General features: G+C 45.5%; 2 protein-coding genes across 9 annotated transcripts in view; both read left to right on the forward strand.

The window, feature by feature from the left end:
- LOC136989236 (transcriptional adapter 2-beta-like) overlaps positions 1-5,176 on the forward strand; it is a 69,682-nt gene extending 64,506 nt beyond the window's left edge. For all 8 annotated transcript variants that reach the window (XM_067287335.1, XM_067287336.1, XM_067287337.1 and 5 more), the window contains 6 exons: positions 3,305-3,369; positions 3,450-3,499; positions 3,571-3,608; positions 3,691-3,776; positions 4,086-4,148; positions 4,501-5,176. In XM_067287335.1, the coding sequence (XP_067143436.1) occupies positions 3,305-3,369; positions 3,450-3,499; positions 3,571-3,608; positions 3,691-3,776; positions 4,086-4,148; positions 4,501-4,623 (425 nt within the window). In that variant the 3' untranslated portion in view covers positions 4,624-5,176. The remainder of the gene's footprint in view (positions 1-3,304; positions 3,370-3,449; positions 3,500-3,570; positions 3,609-3,690; positions 3,777-4,085; positions 4,149-4,500) is intronic.
- A 4,666-nt stretch (positions 5,177-9,842) lies between these two features.
- Positions 9,843-17,225, forward strand: part of Ppn (Papilin) — a 40,202-nt gene continuing 32,819 nt past the window's right edge. Inside the window, exon 1 of the mRNA XM_067287324.1 lies at positions 9,843-10,040. Coding sequence (XP_067143425.1) covers positions 10,024-10,040 — 17 coding nt within the window. The 5' untranslated portion in view covers positions 9,843-10,023. The remainder of the gene's footprint in view (positions 10,041-17,225) is intronic.

The following is a 17,225-nucleotide window of genomic DNA, read 5'->3' on the forward strand; positions in this document are numbered from 1 at the left end:
ATTACACAACCGACTAAACCGATAACAGAATTAATAAAAGGCGAAATTCTTATTCTGGTTAGAACAATATAAGATGGTATTTATTTTGAAAATAAATATTTTGTTCGGTACAACAATTTGAGATTAAAACTTTGTTAATTATTCAAATTACATTTGTTGTGTTGTGTAAACCAAACTGAATAATTTTTAAAGGAGTTTCTGTAGCTGGCCTTTTAAGAGATGATTGTTTATTAAAAAATTGTTGTGTTATAAATTTTAAAATTGTAATATCTGCCGTTATACTTATTCTAGGATCGAGATATTACACCTAAACTCTAGCCCACAGAACTAGTTAGTTGTGTCGATACTGCGACTGTTGGGAATCGTCTCGTTAAAGTCCGAGCTTACTCGGACTTTAACGGACTTTTGTGGGAACATTTCTTGTTTTGTGGCGATGCGGCCAATGAGGGTTAATATGGATGGTAATAGGGAAGGCCAATCTGTCAAAAATGCCGTTTGCTTTTGAAGTACAGCCTACATTTTGTTTATTTTGTAGTGATGCGTTTGCGTTTTAGACTTTTATCATTCGAGGTCCAGACGTATCCCCATAAAAATTTTGAATAGAAGAATAGCTTTTAGTTTTTTTTAATTTTATCACTTCTTTTACTGTAATTAATCACATTTGTCATCTCATATATATCTACAGATTAATATTCTACGTAGAATAATATGCATTCATTCAATCCAAAATACTATTTTAACTCTAAGACCAATTGTGCATTTTGGGAACATTAACAAAATGAATTGTTCAAGAATTTAGAACAAAAATTTATGATTCAAATCTAATAAATTGGCTTTAAAGTCTATATTCTTGAAAAACATTTCATTTAAACATAGAACTTAGCAATAATTTCTTATTTTTATTCTAAAATTTTTGCATTTGTACAGAAATTAATTTTGGATTTTGTTTATTGTTTCTTGATGAAAATATACAATTTATTATTTTTATGAATAATACATTTAAGTAGTAAATCCCAGCAGTATTTTTTAGCAAAAAGGAAAGTTATACACAATATACTATTTTCTATTATTTTTGCTTAAATCTATTAGTTAATCCGAGTTATTCTGTGGCATAGCATTTATTCTGTTATATTTAACTGTACTATGTTTTGTTTTATTGCCTATCTAATTTATACTTACTTAACATATGGAGAAAAAGTAATTTTGGTGACGTTAATTGTGTCACCAAATTTTTTTTCTCCCTTCTCTGATTAACAATTACCATACTGTATTAAATTTCCTGATCTGTTTTATATGTAACATATTTACAACTGGATTACTAAAGCCCCTCTTCAATGTCACGTTTAAGCAATCCTAAATTATTTTCAGAGAACAGTAGATTTAAAGAGTATTTGGTATTTTCCCCATTCATTATTAAACATATCTTTGACACATGCAAATGTTAAATGGCAATCCTTTCTGTTATAATAGTAAGTTTTTACATGTAGTAAGTTACTAGTAATCATATACTGTGTTTAACTTCTGTTAATTGTTTTCAAAATTATGGTTATGGTAAATCAATTTATATTATAAATGTCGGGCAAAGCATTTTTCAAATAGTTTCTGGTTTGTATGTCTGTCAAATGTGTTAAAAAGGGCCGAATATGACAACTTAAAATATTGCAGAAGGTTACAAAATACACTACAGGAATAGTATCAGAAGAATATCTGCTAACATATTCACTCTGGGGAATTTATTTTTAGTTTTGACACAACCGAATTTATTGTTAAAATAAATATAAAATCGGTGTATTTATCTGTTAACATATAATTAAATAAAAATTCAATTCGTAACACTATACATTCAAAGTGTTATTTTTCAGTTTCTCTATTGGAGTCCGAATTTAATAGCCTGTTAGCCATGGGAAAGTCGGGTTAATCTTTCTATTTAAATCTTCTTAACGTTTCTCCGAAATTGTTATTTTTATAATAAATTATAGAAACGATATAAACAAGAACTTTAATCGTGTCTAAGTTTTCTTTTGTATAATAAAAATAACGAAAAACTACATTTTAAATTAGTAACATCCAGATTTTTGAAATGTAAATATAAAGACGTAACTCTGTTTATTTTCTAAGTAACATCACTCTCAGTCGAATTTCCCGTTCTCCGCATCACTCAAACGCTATTTTGTATCTTGTAGTTTTTAACAGAAGCGTAGATTATTTAATTGTTTGGGGCAAAATGATGTAAACAAAAATTAAAACACGATAATTTTCCACCCTTACTACGTTTTAAATTAATAAAATAATTTTGGTTACTGTTACCTATGGTTCCAAGATGGCGGCTCGTCTGATTCCAGCAAGAAAACAGTGGGGACGCACGTTCTAATCTAACCTAACCTTTTCTAATAATTATGTTGGTAATTTATTAGAATAGGTTAGGTTAGGTTAGCGTTAGAACGTGCGTCTCCACTATTTCCCTTCTTCTATTTGCTGGAATCAGAGACGAGCCGCCATCTTGGAACCATAGGTAACATTAACCGTAATGTTATATAACCGAAGTCGAATTACATTATAAAAATAGTATCGGACTTACACTTGATAAAAAAATATTCGACCGATTGGACAACTTTTAAGAAACTTTTAGTATTCTTGTTTCGTCACACGAGTGTGAAATCACTATTATTGTCAGGGCAACCAATCGTCTCACGCCGTTTGCGGAAGCGTGTTAAAAAACGAGTTGCTGGACTTTTCCGGAAACATTTCAAATTTTGTTGGCGCCATCCGTTATCATATTTTATTTAAAAACTCATTATATTATAACTGTTATAAAATGGCAAAAAGGTAAATTTTGAGGGTAGGAATGGGTTTTATAAAAAAAATGTAAATGCTAATAACCGGTAAAATCGTCACTAAGTCCGACCCTACTGGAGATACGACGAACTGCCTCCTTTATCTCTCCGTCCCCTCGACATTTAATTACCAAAATTTAATAGAATCGATCCCCTAATACACGAACCTCCCCGCAAAATTTCAGAAATTTTCAACACAGAGCGCAGTTATTAAGCTTCAGACGGGGCGAACAAAATCGTGTCCCCCCCAAACACTAACATCCGTACATATAGAAGTTTTTTTATGAGGCGGTGTTGTATTCATTTGCAATTAGCGAGATTGGATAAGATTAAAATTAGATTCATTCTTTATTTATTAAGAAACCCGGCGATAGGCACGAAATCTGAAAAAAACTAATAATTACGATAAAATGCTATTTGATTGATACGAGTGAATTTATGTAACCGGAGACGAACTTTTTTCCGTGTAGAATGCGCAGAATTCGAAACGGCCAGGTATAAAAGAGAGAAGAAGAAAGAAAACAAAAAGAAATCCGTAAGAATTAATTTGAAGTATTTTTCTAAGATATATTCTGGTACAACATACGAAACGGTTTTTTTATTTCTACGTTTTAGAGTAACTGCGCCTCGATTCACAGAAGGTCGAACGTGTCGAAAAAACAAGAGTAAGTACACATAAATTATAAATGCGAGCATTTGCCGGCCCCTGACTAATTTTCTATTTGGAAAATTTCAGAGACAAGAGCGGAAACGACATCTCTTCCGAAGAGCAAGGTGGGAGATTGACGGGTTTGAGCCTTTTCTTCCGGTTACGTCACGCGCGATTAGCCATTTAACGGACATTTTCAATTATTAGGAGAAAACGAGACCAAAGAAGAATCCAAGGAAGTGGACGCGTCAGCCCAACCCGGATACAACCTTCTTTCGGAGCGCGAAAAAAAGGTGCGCAATTCAATGCGGTAGAAAGTTTTTTTCTTTTTTTTTTAAGGAATAATCTGGCCCAAAATCGGATTTTCTCGTTTTAACCCGGGTTTGGCCGTGGTTTAAAACGCGGGTTAAAACGAGAAGTTACCGGCAAATACGGCAAAACCCGCTAATGCGGTTTTGGCCGTATTTGCCGGTAACTTGTTACCTGGGCGGTAAGGACACATTACGATTTGGGTACCGATTAATTAAATTAATGGAAAATATTTCCAACTTTTTATAGTTTTATCCCGGGTTTTTAAAGCATTTATTTCTTTATCTTTTTAGCTGTGCTCGTCCCTAGGACTGAAGCCGTTGTATTATATTTCGTTTAAAACCATTTTATTAAAAGTAAGTTGGTTTTTATCCGTTTTATCGGGGGAGAATATAATAAAACATTTTGTAATCCGGTTATTTTTGTTTTCTTCCCCCGCGTTCCGTTTATCGGCGGAAGTTAAAATAATAAAAGGACGGAAAGTCTTCCTCTGTCTATGTCTACGTCCGGGAATACGTCTGTTGCCGGAGCGTAAGGGATTTCAGATTCCCTTAGATTAAAAGGCGGGAAGAAAAATCCCGCTGGGCGTAGACGGGGGAAGGCGCGGACCGTTTAGACTTTGGAAGAGAAGGACGGTATCGGTCCGCGGGAAACTCTTCCGTTGCGACGTTTCCGGGAAGGGACTTAAACTCGGCGGTTCTTTTGCAGGACTACCTGGACAGGAGGCAGGGCGGGACGGTCAAGACCAGATATCCGGCCGAACTGGACAAGACCCACCGACGGAAGATCATCAACTTCATGGTGAACTGCGGCTGGATCACCGCCTGTTGACCCCGGTCTCTCCCTAGATCGTCGCCTTTGCCGGCCGCCGGGAGGGCGGGTCCCGTCCCGGCCGCCCCTATTTAAAACCCGCCGGATTTTACGGTGGACGAAAGAAATTCGTACGCGCGCGCTCCCGCGTGGGTTAGCGGTCCGCGCGCTGAGGGGGTGACGAATGGAGAAATTGTGTGGATCGGCAAGCGGGCGCTTCCGGCCCGCCTCTGGAGCCCGTAACCGGGAGGTGGTCCGCCCAAACGTTCCTTCACCCTACGGCGGGATTTGTTTTTTCCCGTACACTCCATCCCCGTTCGTCCCTCCGCGCCCGGGATATCGGAAGGCGGGAGGCCCGACCTTTCCGCAATTTTTCCTTTTTTCTAATGGTCGACCGGAGAATTTTTATCGACGAAATAAAGAAATAAATACATTTTATAATCTCCGATAACTTTTATTTATGTACGGAGGCCCGCCGCGGCCGTCGACCCGGGCCGATTAATCGGCGTGTATAATTGTGTACATAAGAGACGTGTACAGTTTTATATATAAGTCAATAAAAGAGAGGAAGAAATCCCGTGCGATGTATTCGTTTCTTTCGGGGATGGCCCGAAACGGGGAAAATGAAACTTGGACGTGTGGTAAAAGCAAATAGCGCGCGGGAGAAAGTCTTTCACCCAACGGTTTCGTACTTTACGGTTTTTGCCAAAAACCCAGAAATTTTCCCCGAAAAGAAGGCCTTTAAACACTTTCCCCATTAAAAGTAGTATTTGGGCAGTGGCGTAGCGAACATAACTGGCGCCCGGGATATGACACTATTGGCGCCCCCTCTCCCTTCCAGAAACACATATAGTTTGTCTTGGAGACCATTTGGGCGCCCGGAGCGAGATACACCCCCTTGCACCCCCCTCGCTACGCCACTGTATTTGGGGAAGATGGGGATGCCGCCGCGGTTTCGGTCGCTCCCCTTAGGTAATCCGGAAAGGGTTGGAAAGCGCGGAGGGGTTTTCCGGACGGATTCCCTCCCGGTTAAGCGGAGGAAAAGACAGAAAATTTTAGCCTCTTAGCCGGGAGATTTATCGTCTTCCTTCGTCATTTGCCGGGTATAAACTATCCGACGGAGTTTTTTCCGGTATGGTTCCGCGTGTTTAATTTAACCTTTTCCCGGCGGGAGTCGGGACGGGAATTCCGCCGGCAGTCCGCGCCCCGCCGCTTTATTCCGGCGCGTACGGCCGGGCTGTTGGTTTACCGGAGGACGACCCCGGCGACACACGTATTTGCGTCTCTACGTAATTGCGTTTAGCCGCAGTTCGCCTGTCCTCTCGAACTACCCGGTTTGATAAACAATTTGGCGGTAATTGCCACTAATTCGTCGTCCGGGAAGTGGTTCCCGCCGACTCCTTTATTTTCGTCGACTTCTAGAACTAGTTCGCTTATCTTTATTTTAATTTTATGTAGTGCAGAGGTTGGCGGCGTTGAAAACCTTCCAAGCCCGGTTTTTCTATTTCGGTTGTCTTTTTTTTATTTTTTTAATTCTTTTTAAAAAAGCCGGGATTAAACCAAAAAAAGCGGCCAGAAAACTAACCGAAAACTTTGCCAAAAACCCTTAACAACGATCTATGTCTGGCATCTGCACGTGTTAAAGCTCGGATGTCGATTTTTTCTCCTCCTTTCCTCCCTTTCTCGCTAGTTGCGCACTCCTGCCCTACATTCGAATGAATGTTACTCCTTGCCGATTTTTTGTTTACTTTTTGAATGCCGGAGCAGAAAAAATACATACATTTAGATAACTATTTTTAAATTAAAGTATCCATTAAGCTCCACCGCCTTTTTTTAAAAGCGGAATTATATAAACCTCGTCCTTTCGGCCCCGTGCGGAGAATTCGGAGTTCTCCCTCGCATTTCGACTAGGAATTTCTTGTTTTTTCCCCCGAATTCCGTCAAACTTTAAACGATTCTCGTGCAAAATTCGTATTTGTGGCCAGTTACGCCCGGTCTGGGAGTTTTTGTCCCGCAAATTTCGTATTTCGGGGGTATTTTTTCTTGGGGAGGGCGCGAAAGGAATGGACTCTCGCCGAGGTCTTGTCGGTCGAGGCGCAACTCTGCATTTTTGTTGCGGAATTACGACGGAAAGAGAACGGAGGCGCCGGCGAATTATGCCGCGGTCCGACCGCCACCTGTGTCAATAACCACGTCGAAAGTTATATAAACAGAAAATGCGGACGGAGGACCCCCGAGATTTGGGTGTCTGCCAGAGATTTCCGATCCCGGGATCGATAGGGGAGGTGGGAACCCCGTTCCGGAGCGCAGTTTCTGGTAGATAAAGGGTCGAATAGTTGGAGGTCGAGCGGACGAGGTTAGGACGGACGACTGGTACACGAGGGAAACACGTGGTCGACTGTCCTTGCTCGTCTGTAGACCTCTCTCGGATGTCTGAATCGGAGCTTATTTTAGAAACCAGTTTCCAAATACGCTAAATTAATTTCGCATAATTCGTCCGCCGCGCTTTAAGAGTCAATTATACGCCATAGTCGACGTATGAATCATTGAGTCGGAGTTCCCACGTGTCCCCGGACCACCTTGGTGGAGGGGGGCGGAATAAAGAACGGTTAATCTGGCGATGAATTTTGCAGAGACCACTTCACTCTCTCCCTTCTGGTGAGATAACATTCCCCTCCCGACCCCGATGCTGGCCGGTTCGGTCTCGTACCCGTTGGCCTCTTCCCTATTGAAGACGAATGATAGAGTGGCATATCGCGCCAGAAGATGGCCCCCGCACAATACAATATCCCCTTTACTTCAACTCTTTACGAGCCACTTTCTTTTTTTCTTCGGCTCTCTTCCCCGGGGGTCATTTTTGTCATTTATTACCCCTCCCCGTCTCCGGGTTACGGGAACGAGGTAATGTCTTACCAGTCACCGCTCGTTAACTCGGCAGTGGGGGTGTTTTACGAATTCGGAAACGATAAAACGACCTCGAACTCGAAACTCGAGCCGTCCTCAGACACCGAATTAATTATAAATTCCGGATAAGACGTTGTCAATCGTTTCCGAGTTACACGTGGCTAACGTTTGTAACAATGCAGACGTCCCGGTCCGATTTCCGTCGCATAAAAACTCCATTGTTCGAGAGGGGTGTGTTCGCGCCAGATTACGGTCGGAAAGAAACTGCATCTACATTTTCCCCTTTCTGTTCGCTTAGAATTTGACGAGTAACGCGTATAAAGTGTGACCCGACATAAATTATCCACCCCCGAGACGGCCGTAAAATGTAAAAACCCAATGGACGAAAGTTGGCCTCTCGAAAAAATCTTCGATCTCGAACTGGTTAGGGGGTTAAATTACGTAATTGTAGGCATCCTCCTTAAGGAGGAGGGATAATTTTCTCGGCTGCGCTTTATCTCCGAGGCTTTGCAAGTCGCGACAGGTTGGCTTTTTTTTTGGTTCGGGCGTGGTACGTAAGTATCAATGCGCACAATACCGTCGCCATGATTTATTGAAACTGTTTAATTCCGGTGCGTGTAAGATGGGTGAAACATACTTTAGATAGCATCCGATAACGCGACGTATATAATACACCCGAGATAAGATCGCTATCGAGGAAATACCGAGATCATTAACACTTAGTGTCAAAATTTCTTTGGAAAAATTACAAAGTCTAAAGGGTATTTAAGAGGCGCGCAAACTCACGAAACAATTACGTTCCCCCTTCTTTTCTAAAAAAGTTACGCCGTTTTCTATTCGACAAAGGTCGAATCACAACAGAACAATTTAGAATTTCGTCCGAGCAATTTTCTATCCGGTAACAGGTACTCCGATACCAGTTACGCGGGGTGAACTCTCGAAATTTATTCGTGCCTCCGCTGCTAATCTCCCGATCTGAATATATTTTCGGGGCATTATTCTCGAAGAAGACATAAACACAATAAAAACAAACCTTTTATCAGACACGACAGGCGACCCCTTTTTTTATTTCGTTTTTTCCCTCCGGATGGTGGCCGGAAGAATTCCTCAATCCCCGCCGCAATTTTAATTCTTTCGACTGGAAATTTACCGAGTCGACCAGTGTGTCCTAACAAAATGCCGTCGGGAGACGAAGTTTTCAATAAAAACAGATAAATTTGTTCCTCGGACAAAGTAAAAACAAAGCGAACTGGTTCTGTTTGTTTAAAAAAAAAGTCCTTAAACTGGCTTTCGAGAGGCCCTCTCGACGCCGTGTCATTCCATTAAGAGCCAAACATCATTGCGTTTAAGCATTTTAATTGTCGTCAATTAACCTCCGTTATCTCCAAATCGCGCCTAAAATTGTCAGGGCCAAACATTTCGTCCTCAAAATCTAATACTCTCCGTGGAATCGACCAAGTTATTCCAACCTCCGTCTGAAAATCTCGCGCTAATTCCACGCTCCCGTTCGATCCGGTGTTCGAATTAAGGAGGTGAAAACCCGCTAAAATTATTAAGTATGGCCGTAAAACACAGGAAAATAAATAGAGAAAAAGTTTATTTACGGGGGACGACGGAAGGAATTCGAGACCATTTTCGGCAGTCCGAGTATACGGAAAACGCGCGTCATAAATTCCTTCGGGGGTGTTTTTTGCGCGCGCCGAGCGGACAATTATCGAAGGATAAATAGAAACGAGGACAAATCTATCCGAAGATTATTTATTGACAAAGAACGGTTGTCGCCCGACGAGACGAAGGTTATCCAAGCAACTTTATCTCTTCTCTATGATAAATAATTTATTGTTTAGAACGCTGCGGGTGTTTTATTTGTTCCCGTTTTCGGACATTCCAGAACACAAAGAGAAACGACGCGTTTCCTTCCTTCCGAGATACGCCGCTAACCAAATTATCCACTCGACCGTCTTCTGTTTATACACGGCGTTAATCCCGGTTCCGCCACGGGGATTTTCTATCGCTCGGGGGAAAAACGGGGGATTTTTTCGTCCGAAGGGTCGGCCCGACGGTCGAGCGGCGCCCGAGACCGCGTGGCTAACACCCGTTTCATTTATTGGATTAAGGTTTAATCCGATAAACGGGTTGGGGGAAGTTTAATTAGGGGGCGATGGGCCCGGCGCGTCGCGGAGTTTTGCGTCGACGCGTCCGAGCGTTTTGCCCAAAAAAGAAGAAACTGGTTTGAAAAGTGGCGTCCGCGCTGCCGGGCGGCCGGTTTGCCCGGTGGTGGGGAAGAAAGTTCTCCATTCTCCTTCGGCACCGAGGCGAGTTGTGATTGGCTGACTGTTCTCCACCCTTAGGCGAGTAGTAAAACGAAAATGAACGTCGAGTTTGTGGTGGCGTGATCGCCCGGACGTTCAGTCGCAGGAACACGTGGTAGAAGCCGGTGCGTGGCGCGGAAAGTGTCCTTACCAGTCGCAATTTTTCGGCCGCATGTCATTCGCCAGCGCATAGAAGATCACGTCGATGGATCGCGTACCGAGGTTAGTAGTCGGCGGTTCGACCCGCCATTCCCCAGGGAGGGAGAGGCGAGCGCCCGCGGACGTGTCAGGTGCGGAGAAAAGACCCCGGACGGGCACTTTTCGGCTTTTCTAACTCGTTCCTCGGCCCGGCACTTTTCTCCGCTTCCATTTCTCGGAAACGGGGCCACCCGGAATCCCCGTTCGGGGGTGGAATTTCCGGCGGTGGCCGGGGAGCGGAGAATAACCTAAAAGGGGCAGTGCCGATTATCCGGCCGGGAAGAGGCGAAAGTTTCCGCCCGGATCCCCGTTAACCGGGGAATTCGCCGACTCCGCGCGGGATTCGGGTGACATTCCGCCCGATACGAGCGATTATCTTTAGACCTAACGTAATCAATTAAGGCAACCGACGGAGGAAAAAGTGTTAGACAATTCTCGAGGGTGGCGACGGCCAAGTGGCATCTTTCCAACGCTATTTATGTCGGCGTCTCGTGTCGTAGTGACATTCCGCGTACAAAGTGACTGAGGTCATACTTTTTTCTCGGCTTTTTCAGTCGATGACATCATTTTATTCAGGTGGGAAGCCGATTCTTATCGTTCCACATTACTGGGTCAATAGTTGGAACCGGGTCGGCGTAGCGTTTCCGCGCCGAAGGCTGGTCCGGCCACCGACCGTTCCTTCCGCGCTTCTCCCCCACCCCGCGGAAGGGTCGACGTCGGGAATTTGGGAAGGGCTACTCGGCCGAGGAAGTGTCACCGTCGACCTTAGCCCCGACCGGCGAGGTATTCGTTCCTCCGCGCTAAAAATAGAATCCCGTTCATAAAGGTAGGACGTACGTCACGCGTCGACCCGGGCAGGTAGCCCGGGGAGGGATGCTGCCGACGTTTCTCCCCCAACGCTCGGGTTCGGGTACCGCCGAGGGGCGGGTCCCCGTGTTCTCTCCGGTCCCGATCAAAGCCCGCCGCTTTACCTCGTCCGGAGAAAAACGTTCACGCTCCGAAGAAACCCGTCTTTTCGGGCAATTCGCGCTAAAGCGCGGGTGGTCCGCGCTCAAAAAAAAACCCCTCGGTCGCGACTGGCCGAGCGCGCCGGAGGTCGTTCGGGGTCGAGTCAAAGCAAATAATGGAAACTTTGCAACTTCGTCCACGGACCCCAGGGCGTAGCTTCCCCCGTCCGGGCCTCCGCCGGTTCGACCGCCGAACGCGGAGCGGCGCGTAGACGCTCCGGATTCTCTTCTCGCCCAAGACCGAAGGAAGTTCCGCAAACTTTCGAAAGTGGCGCGAAAATATTCTCCGGGCGCGTCTCGTATAACCATAACTGGTTCCGAAACGAGAACGAAACGTTTCGAATCTCCGTGCCGCCGAGAGAAACTCGGGCGCCATCCTCGCGCCCTTACGCGGAGCGGATATTTTTCCCGAGAAACGGTCCGGACCCAGACGAAGGAACTACGGAGGCTCGAATTTCGCTTTTGTATTTATTCGACCGGAAAACGCCGTGGCGTCGACCCTTCTCCGTTTATAAATATGACCAACTGGCAACACTGATTAAAAGCCGACGTCGCCTCCGGAAGACCGGAAGAGATCCGGAATCGAAATTCGGAGGTGGTGGCATTACCAACCGGAAGTTATCAATCATTGGGATTCGGAATCTAAAATCGATTCGTTTGTTAACGTAACCAAAGATTTAAAAAAACGCTGGAAACTGTTATTCAGTTGTCTATCGATTATCCTTTGAATTTTATACGAATTTTATCGACGGTTTTTCATCGATCGGTCGTCTCAAACTTCCTTCGGACGACTTAAAATCTGATTTGTATTGGAAATTTTGCCAAACGCCATCTTAATTCGAATAAAGGTCACAGTTGCGAAGTAGCCATTTACGCGTCGGTCCCGGGAATCTCCCGGTTTCTGTAGAAAAGGCGACAGAAACAAGATGGTTGCGGCAAGCGGCCGCTTCGGTGCGATAGTTGCCTTAATCGTTTCTGATCGATCACCGCTTCTCGAGGAGAGAAAGCGGAGATCTCTAGTTTCGATTATCCTCCAACGATAACGCGTACTTATCGACGAATTTTATTAGCCGTCCCCTGCAACGGAATCCGGAACTGTATCGTTCGACGGCCATCTTGATTTTACGCGCGTCAGAAGCGTCGTGGTACGTTTTACGCCGCCGTTCGTCGTTTAACATTCCGCGCGCCGTTTAAAAGACCGCAGCGATTGTAATCTGGAGTAAAGGTGAAGGAGGAACGTGATGCTCGCGTTCGCACTTTGCACCGCCTCTAAACAAACGAGACTGTACGAGTTGGGGATAGACTTACGGACCGTCTGGAAAATCGTGTTTTCCGCAACGAATTAAAGTTCGACCTTCTCCATCACTTTAATAACGGACGGGGACCGGAGGCTGAGAAAAGGTTGTCGGAGTACGCGCCGTTTCCGGTTCCGAGCCGGCGCCTACTCCAACCTAATAACTGCGTGCCTACGGGTTAAGGGTATAAATCGTGTGTCCTTCCCGGGTATTTCCTGTTGTAAATTACTTCGCTTCTCGGTTGTTTCTGTCAATGAAATCTCGGCCGAGACTGCAGACCCGCGCCGCGAATAGTTTCCTTTTGTGTAAACAATAGTTTGAACCTTCCTGGCTGGTCCAAAGTCTCTCTCTGGCTACGCCGGCCGAAATTCCTTAGCCCGCCTTATCTCCCGCCCTTTTCGGCGTGACGTAATCACCCACCGACGCGTAACTCGTTGCCGAAAGCGCGCGTGGCGATTTCTATCGTTAGGGAGCGTCCTATCCTCTCCTTTCCGGGGTGCCTCCGAACGTGGCAGGTGACGTTTAACCCCTGACACCGTCGAAGGAGCGGAGCGTCGGTCCGCGCGCCGCGCCGAAGCGTGGGTGCGTCCGTTTACCCGGCCGACATCCAAAGCGCCCTCTCGTTAAGAAAAATGAGTCCGGTCGCATCCCTCGAACGCGTCGAATTAATGTGGAAGGTCAAATATTAATTATTGTTTACTTCGTTCTCCCGCCCGAACCGGGATCGAATTAACGCCTCGGTCGCCGTTCTGATAGTTTTCCCCAACTGGGTCGCGTGACCTACAGTCACGCGATCTCCGGGCGCGTCACGTGACCCAGATTTTTCTCTTCCATATTTAAAGTGGTCGGTTAATAACTTTCCACCGAACGCCGGTTTTAAAGCTCCGGTTTTCTTTTTGTTTTCGTTTTTGTTTATTTTAGCCACCGTCGGGCGATTTTTGGAACGACGATGTCGATAGGCAGCGGCAGCAGCACGTGGGCTTTTAAAGATGGCAGGGCGGAGGCGCGCGATCCAAAGATAGTCACCGCTACAAATAGCCCCGGGTCGGAATGGGTTGGTTTTCGTCGCGTGGCGAAAGGTTAAAAACACCGGAATCGGCGGTCCCAGCGAATAAAAGAACCCGGATCTAGTTTCCCGGTTCGATAAACTGAAAAAAATTCAAAAATTCGCGGCAAATCCCGCGAGATTCCCTTTCATTTTCTAAGTACTGTAACACGAGAATGTGAAGGATTTAATTAAAAACCCACTCTCGTAAACAATACCTTAAACGCCGAGACAATGGAGATCGGTTTCGTTAGAGGTTAGAGCGGTTAACCGGATCCAATACGTTAATGGCCGAATTTAACTCCCGTTCCTTCGCCGACGATCGCGTAAAGTGTCATTTGTAGATGAATGACGCAAAATACCGGCACGTTCGGTAAAACTCGAAATACAAGAAGAGGACTTTTACTTCGCGTTTCCACAGATTCGATACGTTTGTCGACCGTTAATAGTTGTTACGGTGCCAAACAAGTAATGCCTGCGTTATTTATCGACCCCTAAACGTGTTGCGCGCTCCTCCCTCTGCCGGTCGTCCGACGTCGATAACTATCGAAACATTGCGAATTTCCCGTTACATCGAAAACGTCACGAACGGGAGTTTCTCCTAGAAAGGGATGAAAAAATCTTCGAAAAAGAAGCGGTCCGACGTCACGAAAGGAAAAAATTAGGCGTTAAGGAAAACGTGGTGTTGAGCGGCGACGTCCGTGTATTTAAGAGTTAGTGTCCTCGTTATAAGGAGGGAGAACGTTTTATGGCCTCGGAAACACGGGAAAGGATCGAGTCGAAGCCCGAACAGGGGCGCTGATTGGCTATAAATGCGTTTTTATATCGAAAGCGGGGGCATTCACTTCGGTGACAAGTATTTAACTTTTGGCTAATTTATAAATAAATCGACTTCGTGGAGGAATGTCGACCGCGTCCTTCCATTTGTCAGAGATGTCACCCCATCCATCTCCTCGGTTAGCACCCCCGAGTCGGAGGTTAGTGCCACCGCAGCTCCCGCTTTTTTCTCTCCGATACCATCAGCCTCCGTGATTTACGCCGCTAGGTGTCGCTCCGTGTGGGCGGTGTCGCCTCGTCCGAATTGACGTGACCGGGGTCGAGAGTATTTTTTCGGGGCGACCTCGAACGGAGACTTTTCTCGCTTTCCAGATGTGGACGGCGGACGACAAGCCAGATCCTAAAAGCCACTGGGGTGCCCCCTGCCGGATTTATACAATACGGGTGGCCGGTTCAGATCGCGGGTTTAGGTAAAAATCAAGTTTCCGGTATTAATTATGTCAGGCCGGTTAAAGCGATTAACGAGACGGAGGAGGAGGAGGTAATTGGGTTTTCCTTTTTTTGACGTTAATAAGGCGCCACAGAGATGATTTTCGCCAACATTCCTCCTACACGCCGTGTACCGAAAGTCGACCTTGTAACACCCACAACGCGCAGCAGTAGCTCGACGTACGCCGGTTCAAAAAACTATTTCTTTCTTTTCAGGTCGTAAATTTTCCAATTACTCCTTACGGTTTTCGGTTTGAAGAAAACGCTGCGGTTTTCTTCAAAAATGGCGCCGTGTCATCCGTACTTTTTCTGGGCGTGTAAGAAGTAAAATGCCTGTCCGTAACACGGATTAAACTGCACAGATTATCGTTACGGAGGTACTGTACCTATCCCACTGGGAAATCAGGACGCGGCATTTCTCTCCAGTCGAGTGTCTATATTTTGTTTTTGTTTTTCCGTCTTTGATCGGAGCGACGACAAACGAACCGATGACCAGATGTGAAGACGAAATCGGCACAAGGAGCAGACTGCTTAATTTTCGTCATCCTCGCTTCAATGACGAAACTTAATTTCCCGAAGTGGCAGACTTCAATTAGATTGTGTGTACGGAGAGCCCTTGACCCTCTTCGCTTCCGGACCAATTCTTGTCGTCTGCACTTCCTCGCTTTCGTTTAGACGATTGCCAGACGACGACGCTTGGCGCCTTCGGACGAAAAATCGTAACGCTACGAAGAGTTACGCGAGTTCCACGTTCGAGGCTCGTAACTCGGAAGCTACGAGGTTTCGATAATTACATTTTCAAAGTTCTCTTCGCGGTAAATTTTTCCTCGACTTTTCTCAACGTTACGCCACCTACTGTTACGCTATTTCCGTAACGAGTTAATTTAGAGCATTTTCGGAATATTCTTATTGAACGAGAAGGTACAATACGTGGCAGCGGCTTCACCTGTTGTCGTAGGTGGATCTCTCTAAACGAAAACCCCCGAAACCTGTTATTATCCGTCGACCGTGATCTTCGGTCACGTTACTGCGTGATCCACACCGTTTTACGGGTCTCGACCGGCGACTGTCACTGACCGACGTCTTATCGCGCCCGTCAATTTGTCCACCGGAAACTTCGCTTAAATTCGGATTGGTCGTAAAGCGCACCGACCATAGCCCAATTTTGGATTTAAATTCCGCCAGCAATCGCCAGTTATGTCTTTCCGCTCGAAAGAGCGATTACCACACTCGTCCGTATTCCATTCGCGGTCCTACGCGCTTAACGTTCGTTTCTGTAAGTGTTCCGCTCGATGGTTTTTGCAAATTGCCACTTCTTGGGTTCCTCCACTTCGCGCCAAAGAGGAAAGTACGAGCTTTCCTTTTGTCCAATTTAAAGTTGCCAGAGCCCAAATCTCCGATACCGAAGCCGTTCATCGATTTCCCATCGTCTCCTTTATCGGTTACCATAGCGACGCATCCTAGAAGAAAATCGTCCCGTAACCGTCCGTATACGTTTCCAGTCCGAAGGAATTAAATTTTTGTTCGTCTATCGAGAGAAGAAAGGCCCTTTTCGTTCCTTAAGTAGAGTATTTCCGGTGGACGTGACGTGGATCTTTACTTTTTATTCGCCAATGGCGCCATATTTTAAACCCAAAAAACGATAAGGGTCGGATGGAAGGTGACTCTCGCCCCTTCTTCTCCCTCACGATTAGGCCCGGAGCCGTTTTACGCTCTTATCTCTCTCAAAATGCATGGTTCTTATCTGTTCTGGCAACACTGCCGAACCCAGATCTGTAGTGACGAGTCGTCACCCCACTAAAATTTGTTCACACGGTAATAACCCGGAAGAGAAGCGGTGCCGCCTTCTTAATTACTTCTTGATTGCGTATCAAAATTGTTAATTATTACGACATCTGTTGTGATTTTGCAACGATTCCTTCCTAATGTCGGCGGGCACAGAAGGAAGCGACGCTTTTCCCACGTTTCTGGGCGATTAGCAATAAATCGCCACGGCGGAAGCCGCTTAGCAGAAAGTTCATTTTGACCTCGACGAAGAAAACCCATGGGATATTTCGTTTCTGAGAAAACGGAAAGGCCATTTCCTCGTTCCGTCCAAAAACGTTTTGTTATTTTGGTAACCGGTTCCGACGCGTCTTTCGTTTCGGCTGGAATTTCGTCGTGCTTAATGAAAAAATATAAAGACGGAACTGTCCCGTCCAGTTGGAAAGCGAGAATACGTGACCCTCCACGTTTCCAAGTGGACGCAGACGGGTGGAGTCGTCTACAAACTCGATTCTCTCGATACGTGACGAAGTCGTCCGGTGGAACCTGACGACACTCTTCTGTCTTCTTTGTTTTTCTTCTGACACTTCTAATTTCCGTTCTTTCGCCGTTTTTTACTTGGAAAGAACAATTATTCGGATAATGGTCGAATACGCCCTCCTTCGCGGCTGGTTCTCTATTCGTACCGAATCGACCAACTCCGTAAGAGATTCTCGAACCCGAATCGTATTCTGCCGAATCCGTCAAGAAAATAATCGTCTGGTTAAGGGTTAGATGATATCTGTTCGACCCCCGAGGCCGTGTCGCGGTCACGCAGATGTGCCCTACTTTA

This window comes from Centruroides vittatus, unplaced genomic scaffold, assembly GCF_030686945.1.
Source record: "Centruroides vittatus isolate TY-2023 unplaced genomic scaffold, ASM3068694v2 scaffold_450, whole genome shotgun sequence".
Classification (NCBI taxonomy): domain Eukaryota; kingdom Metazoa; phylum Arthropoda; class Arachnida; order Scorpiones; family Buthidae; genus Centruroides; species Centruroides vittatus.